Source organism: Microtus ochrogaster, chromosome 5, assembly GCF_000317375.1.
Source record: "Microtus ochrogaster isolate Prairie Vole_2 chromosome 5, MicOch1.0, whole genome shotgun sequence".
Taxonomy (NCBI): domain Eukaryota; kingdom Metazoa; phylum Chordata; class Mammalia; order Rodentia; family Cricetidae; genus Microtus; species Microtus ochrogaster.
The window spans coordinates 76,921,631-76,928,806 of NC_022012.1; the positions used below are offsets into that span (position 1 = coordinate 76,921,631).

The window sequence follows — 7,176 nt, forward strand, 5'->3', positions numbered from 1 at the left end:
AAAAAAAAAAAAAAAAATTAAAAGTGGACCTTTTAGCCAACTTTTCTAGAGACTAGATCTGGCTTCTGTCCTGTCCATCAAAACTTGTTCTCCACTGTCAGAGCTCCCAGCAAAGGGCAGCCAGCTAATAGCGGCTCCCTTTGTTCTGCTCCTTGTGTTTCTATCCTTATCTTGTATTTCTTTTCTCTGTCTTCACCATTGCATTACAGTGATCAGCAGTTCTTAAAATTCATTTTCTGTGGGTTTGACCTATTGGTATCTGGCCATGAGTCTGTCTCTTCCCTTAGGTTTCTGTTTGCCTTTTTTTCACTGAACAAGAAACAAGGAAATGAACTGTGAAAAAGGAAAATGCCTTCCTATTATTTCCAGTGTTCTTCAGTAAAACACTCAAACAAGACAGTTTATTTATAGTATATAGAAGGCATAAAAGCCTGAAGGGAATAATACAAGAAATTGAATGTATATATAAATAGACTTACAACCCAGAGCTTTAAAGATGTCAGTCTTGGGAGAATATGAGTAAGTAGTGTTGTTTCCAGTTGGATTCTTCAGAAATAAAATGATAACTAACTTATAAACTTAAATTAATAGTAATATTTTACCAGCTCTGTATAGTATATATCTTAGCTCTTTCCTTTCTTAGAATAAAATCTCTCTCTCTCTTTCTTTCTCTCTCTCTGAAAAATGGAAAGAAAATAAAAGACATTTTTGATATAACTTCTGGTTTTATTTATATAAATTCTGATTATATACTATTAATAACTTTTAGTTTTTGATTTCATTTAACATTATAACTGGATAATATAATTGGCCACAATGAATTTCATATATCCCCTATTCTTTTAGTGTTAATATATTACTTTATTTGGATTTAACGGTTGGTTGCATTTTATTTATTTTTTGTTTTGTTTTGTTTATTTGTTTATTTACTTGAGACAAGTAATTCTATGTACCCATGGCTGTCCTGGAACTCACTCTATAAAACAGGCTGGCCTCAAACTCACAGAGAATTGCCTGCCTCTGCCTCCCAAGTGCTGGAGTTAAAAACATGCACCACCACCACCACCCAGATGGTTGTATGTTTTATATGTGTAGCTTCAGTTTATTAAGTAACACTTTATGAGCAAGTTTCAAGTATATAGTATTAAGAAGAAAACTGAATACATATAAAATTGCCACTCAGAAATAACTAGTGTATGTTTTTACTCCCATGGAGAATCTTGTTTTTAGATATCTTTTCTTAACCATCTCAGTTTTTGTGAACTGGGATGTATCTGTATATTTAAAAATCTTGAGGCCACTGAGGTGGCTCAGTGAGAAAAGGTGCTGGCTTTTTGTCGAGACTGACAATCTGTGCTTGATCCCCAGAACCCACCTGGTGGAAGTAGAGAACCAACTCCTACAAGTTGTCTTCAGACTTCCACACATGCACCGTGGCACCTACCTACCCATCTAGCACACACTAATTAACTTTTCAAGTTGTCAGGTTTTTTTCCAAAGTTACCTGACATTTTTATATGAATGTTACACAATCTGAGTAACTATTTTCCCTATTTAGCATTAGGTTTTAAGAACAAATGTAATTTATCTGCTCTATTTTCTTTCCCCCATTACTACTTGTAGAAAACAGAAAATCTTAAGTATTTTAAGAGTCATGCTTTTCATTTGTCTTTATTTAAACTGTTGTACTAAGGACAGATTATCTGTTTAGGTTGTTTATGGAAATCCTAAAATACTGTACTGACTGTGACGAAATACAGTTTAAGGAGGACGGCTCGTGGGCTCCCATGAGATCGAAAAAGGAAGTGCAGGAAGTTACTGCCTCCTACAACGGAGTTGACGGTGAGTAGCTGTCCACAGATCTGGTGGTCACTGCTGTGATGCACCGTAGTTTTCACACATGTAGACTTTTGAAAAGTCCGAGCAGTATGATTGGCTCAGTAATTGTTAGGTTATCGATTAAATGTCTACGAATAGATTCCTTTTAAACCAACTTTTTTTTTTTTTTTTTTGCCAACCTTAAGATTTTTATGGTACTACAGTCACTTTTAAAATCGTAGTTTTGAAGTGCTATCCTTTTAAAGGGTTTTGTAGTTTTGGTTCAGAGAGGTGAATGTTGCTTTTTTTACCTTCTCTCTCTCTCTTTTTTTTTCTTCTTTTTGTTTGTTGTTGTTTTAGACAGGATCTCACTGTGTAGCCCTGTAGGGCCTGGAACTCACAGAGATCCACTTGCTTCTGTCTCCTGAGTGCTGAGACTGACCCAAGGTGTGCACCACCACATCTAGCTAATTTTTTCTTTAAATATATGGGTAGATTTGACTTTTGGTATTTGGCTAGGAGACAGTGAACCTTTTTTTTTTAATATTAGTATTTCCTAGGTATTTTGGATGCTGTATAGATAAACCTATGTAACACAATCCTGCTCTAAAACACTTTTATTCTAAAGTGGACATGAAAGATAATTTTTTTAAAGGTCTCTTCATGTATATAGCTTTGACTATCCTGGAACTCACTATGTAGGCCAGGCTGGCCTTGAACTCACAGAGATCCTCTGCCTCTAGAGTGCCGGGATTAAAGGTGTTCGCCACCATACCCAGCCATAAGGTACATTTTGATTATACTAATTCAAAATGTTTTTCAAAATAATTTATTAACAACCAATAAGAAGTGGCAGTTTTAAACTGAGTAGAACAGAGCCACTGTTACTTCTCAACTATGGCTACAATAGTGCTGCTACTCTAAACTGATATGCTCATCTACAGGGACACCGAGAAAAGAGAATTGACATGGGTCTTGTGTTTTAATCATTCCCACACAGGATGCTTGAGCTCCACATTAGAGCATCAGGTGACTTCCCACAACCAGTCCTCAAATAAAAACAAGAAAGTCGAGGTGATTGACCTAACCATAGACAGTTCATCAGATGAAGAAGAGGAAGAACCCTCTGCCAAGAGGACCTGTCCTTCCCTGTCTCCTACATCACCACTAAATAATAAAGGGTAAGTGCTGCTTACCTCGAATTCAGAGGAAGGCCAGTCTTGCCCTCCTTCCCAAGAGCTGAGACAGACGTGCACTGTTCTGTCCACACCCCCGAAAGGGTGAGGAAGTCTGGGTTGTGCGAGGAGACCATGAAGGTCAGCAGGATGGCAGAGCAGTCTGAGTTCCCAGGAAGAAATGCATTGTGTAAACGAAGATTGTGCTTTCGTTCTCCAGCCACCCAGACTCGAATAATCACACAAAAACTACATTAATTACAACACTGTTTGACCAACAGTTCAGTTCAGGTGTATTCCTAGCTAGCTCCTATATCTTAAATAAACACATTTCTATAATTTTATATTTTATCACTAGGTTTGTGGTTTGTTACCTCACATCTTGCTTCTTCGGTGGCTAAATAGTGTCTGGTTGGTGACAGACTCTCTGCCTTTCGTCTTCCCAGAATTCTCTTAGTCTGGTTGCCCCGCCTATACTTCCTGCCTGGCTACTGGCTGATCAGTGTTTTATTAAACCAATGAGTGACAAATCTTTACAGTGTACAAGAGCATCATCCCACAGCATATTGTGTACACTGAACAAATCCAATGGGAGAAAGACTAGTGGCTCAGCTGTCTGTCATGTGGTACTCACTCTAGCAAGATGGCTATCACCAGGCTAAAATTGAATAAAGACTACAAAAATAGCCTAGAAGGAAGGCCACATATAAAAGAGGAGACGAGGACACATAGGAAGATCATTTTGGGGGGAGGGGGGTGATGGGAGAAGATGGGGGTCTCATTCTATATAGCAGACTGGTCTGGAACTCAAGAGATCTATCTGCCTCTGCCTTCCCAAGTAATGGGATTAAAGGTGTATACCATCACACCTAGTCCAAGAGTAATTCTATTTACAATATTAATCAAAAATTGATTCAATGAGGACTAGTGAGATTGCTCAGCAAGCAAAGGCACTTGCTACTAAGTCTATCAATTGAATTTTGATCCTGGGACCCACATGGTGGAAGGAGAGAACCAATTCCTGAAGGTTGTTTTCTGAACTCCACACACACAGACATAAGAGAAGTCTTTTGTAAAAAACAAAACAAAACAAACTGGTTAAATGTAAACAAAACTTTTGGTGATTCTGATGTGTATCAAGAAACACTGTATACAATAGAACTATCCTTAAAACAAACAAAAAACCCAAAACTGTGTGTACACATGTGCACCCCTGGAGACCAGAAGGTGGCATCAATCAGATTTCGTAGAGCTCAAGTTATAGGCAGTTGAGAACCATCTTGTGGGTGCTGGGAACTTAATTTAGGTCCTCTCCAAGAGCACCAATCACTCTTAATCGCTAAGGCATCTTTCTAGGCCCAGAAGCATGTCTTGATATGATGAATCTTATATCCAAACCTTGTAGTGTAGTACTCTCTCTAATTCCTCAAGAATGGTATATCCCTGGGAAAAGTCAATCTACATTCTGCACTCAAGCATAGTGGTTTATCTGGCAGCCTTTACTCTACTTACCAAACAAGCTTTCACAAGAGAGTTTTTTGGAAAGATCGTAGCAGCACTTACCCTTTATTATTTAGTGGTGATGTAGGAGACAGGGAAGGACTTTGAATGCCTTTCACAGTTGCTGCCTGGTCAGAAGCCACAAAATTATTAGATTTCATTTTGTCCTGCTTGTAGGGTTTAGAACACTGGCTAAAAACTGGAACCTACTTGCTATAAAGTTAACTCAGGTAGAGCTCTTACAGAAGAGAGCTGAGTGTGCCTGATCACTAAAGCTAGCTGTAGACGTGTGTGAACTGCCAGGAAAGATCTGAGATGACTTGGGCTTACTCATAGTAGTCCTGTTTTAAAGACATGTTACCTTTGTTTCCCAGGAACTGGAGATCGGTAGCATGTTTTTCTAACTCCATCACTAATAAGGCTAGGGTAGTAGGACTGGCACTGGTTTGGGGCCAGCCTGAACTAGATGACAGCCTATCTCAAAAAAAAAAAATTTACCATAACAATTTCAATGTAGTAAGTGTTCTAAGGAACCTAGAGACTCAGAAGATATGCTTAGGTGATACATAAATCCTATGACGCATGGGGAACAATAAAAAAGATAACATTGGATCTGGATATCTGTTAGGAAATCATAGAACCACCCCCCCCACACACACACAGATATAGGAGAAAATTGTATTGTCGTTCTTTTGTGTCATAATTGCAAAATTAAAAGATACTTTCTAAAACAAGTATGTAATACTCTCGGGTTAATTGTGTGGCTTTTTTCTACTCTTCAGAATAGCCATATGTGAACTCTGCAATAGTTTTACTATCTGAGTATATTTTTTTTAATCAAGAAAACTTTAGAGTCTTTAAAAATCTAATATTTCTTTGAATATTTACTGTTCCTCCCAAAATAGCTCTGTTTATTATGTTTGGAAAATTACATTATGTGTACTAACTACTTCCCTGACTTTTTGCCCATGATGAATTGAGCCTAGATACAGCTCTACAAATGCAGGCCCCCTTTCTCTATGGCTGTATAAATAAAATCTGAATGTCTCTAGCATCTTTAAAAGAATTTTGAGAACGCTGCCTGCCCTTCTAGAGATCCATGAGTTCAATTTCCAGCAACCCCATGGTGGCTCACAACCATCTTGTCATGAGATCTGGTGCCCTCTTCTGGCCTGAAGGCATGCATGTAGGCAGAACACTGTATATGTGTGTGTGTGTGTGTGTGTGTGTGTAATTAAATTTGAAAAAAAATGGTTACGCAGCACTGTGAGTGTTCACAGCAGCAGCTAGCTGCTAGAACACTAAGCCCTGCAGATCGTTCACTGCTGTGCTTTGTAATATGGAAATACACTTGAGAGCAGTCACAGAATTAAAAGACAGGTCGCCATCCCATAGCCAGGAAATAAGTAAGGACTGCAGCATCTTGCGACGTGTTTGATTTCCCCAGAAGTTTCATACCATTTGCTAGATTGGGATATTGTAAAGACTAGCAGTTGACTGCTTCTTCCTGTTGCAATCTCCTGAACATAGGCAAAGGACACAGCTAAGGAACATGACATTCTCTGCGGGTGTAAGAGGTTTACATTTGCATTGCATGGAACACTTCTGTGCAGCACCTGAAAGTATCTTATGCTTACTATCCCACTCAGAAAAGTGTAGTACATATTCATAATTAGGATTCTGTTCCAGGAAATCTAACCTTGGTGTCTTGTGAAGTACTTCATGTAGAGTATTAGAGGCAAAAGCCAGGGCTGGGGATGGGGTGGGGGGGTTCATTGGATAAAATACTTGCTGTATAAGCATGATGACCTTGAGTTCAGATCCCTAGATCCAGTGTAAGCCAGGTGCAGTAGTCTGCATGTCTGATTCTATCCCTGTTGGATCAAGAAGGGAGACAGACAAGAGAAGCCCTGGGAGCTCATAAGCTAGCTAGTCATGCATCTCATTGAGCAGTGAGAGACAGGCAAGGACCAAAACGTCGGGTTGGTTGTACTCTGCCCTCCGTGTGTGTGCTGTAGCACCTATGCACTTAAACTAGCATACATCATACCCATGCAAAGTGAAAGAAGTCTCTATTCCTCCATTTCTTGTTACTTTATTTTCCTCTGTGTCTGTTAGCCTTACACGATTGGGATCACATGTAATGATGCATAAACCTTCGTAGGACTGTCATAACTATATTCTTTTTAAAGTCGGTTCTTTATTCCTTTTTCCTTTTTCCTCTCCCCTCCCGCTGCCAAGAAAGGGTTTTTCTCTGTAGCATTGGCCAACCTGGAACTAGCTCTGTAGGCCAGGCTAGTCTCGAACTCACAGAAATGCACCAGCATCTGCCTCCTGAGTGCTGGGATTAAAGACGTGCACTACCACTGGGATTTCCTCCTTATTTCTTAAGGGAGATAAGGAGAAAGTTTGACCTTTAGCTTATGAAGCATGTCACTGCTTTTTCTGGAGTTCCTTTGTTTCCTTTCTAGTTATAAACTCTCTCTTTAAAACCTCTCTTCCTCCTTCTCACTCTGGGACACTTTGCCTTGTCTCGCTGCCTTGATTGGCTTCAAAGGCTCTATTATTTGAACTGTACTGATAGCCAAGCTATGATGGCGTAAGTCACAAACAATGCCACATCAGTTTGGAATTATGATTAATAGGGTGGTATTTATTTAAAGGGGAAAAAACTTACAGATCA

General features: G+C 39.2%; 1 protein-coding gene across 2 annotated transcripts in view; it reads left to right on the forward strand.

Annotated features, from left to right (window-relative positions):
- The window catches only part of Pias1 (protein inhibitor of activated STAT 1), a 124,338-nt gene that overhangs the window by 100,300 nt on the left and 16,862 nt on the right, over window positions 1–7,176 (forward strand). For both annotated transcript variants that reach the window (XM_005347795.2, XM_026779130.1), the window contains exons 10-11: window positions 1,712–1,842; window positions 2,819–2,999. In XM_005347795.2, coding sequence (XP_005347852.1) covers window positions 1,712–1,842; window positions 2,819–2,999 — 312 coding nt within the window. The remainder of the gene's footprint in view (window positions 1–1,711; window positions 1,843–2,818; window positions 3,000–7,176) is intronic.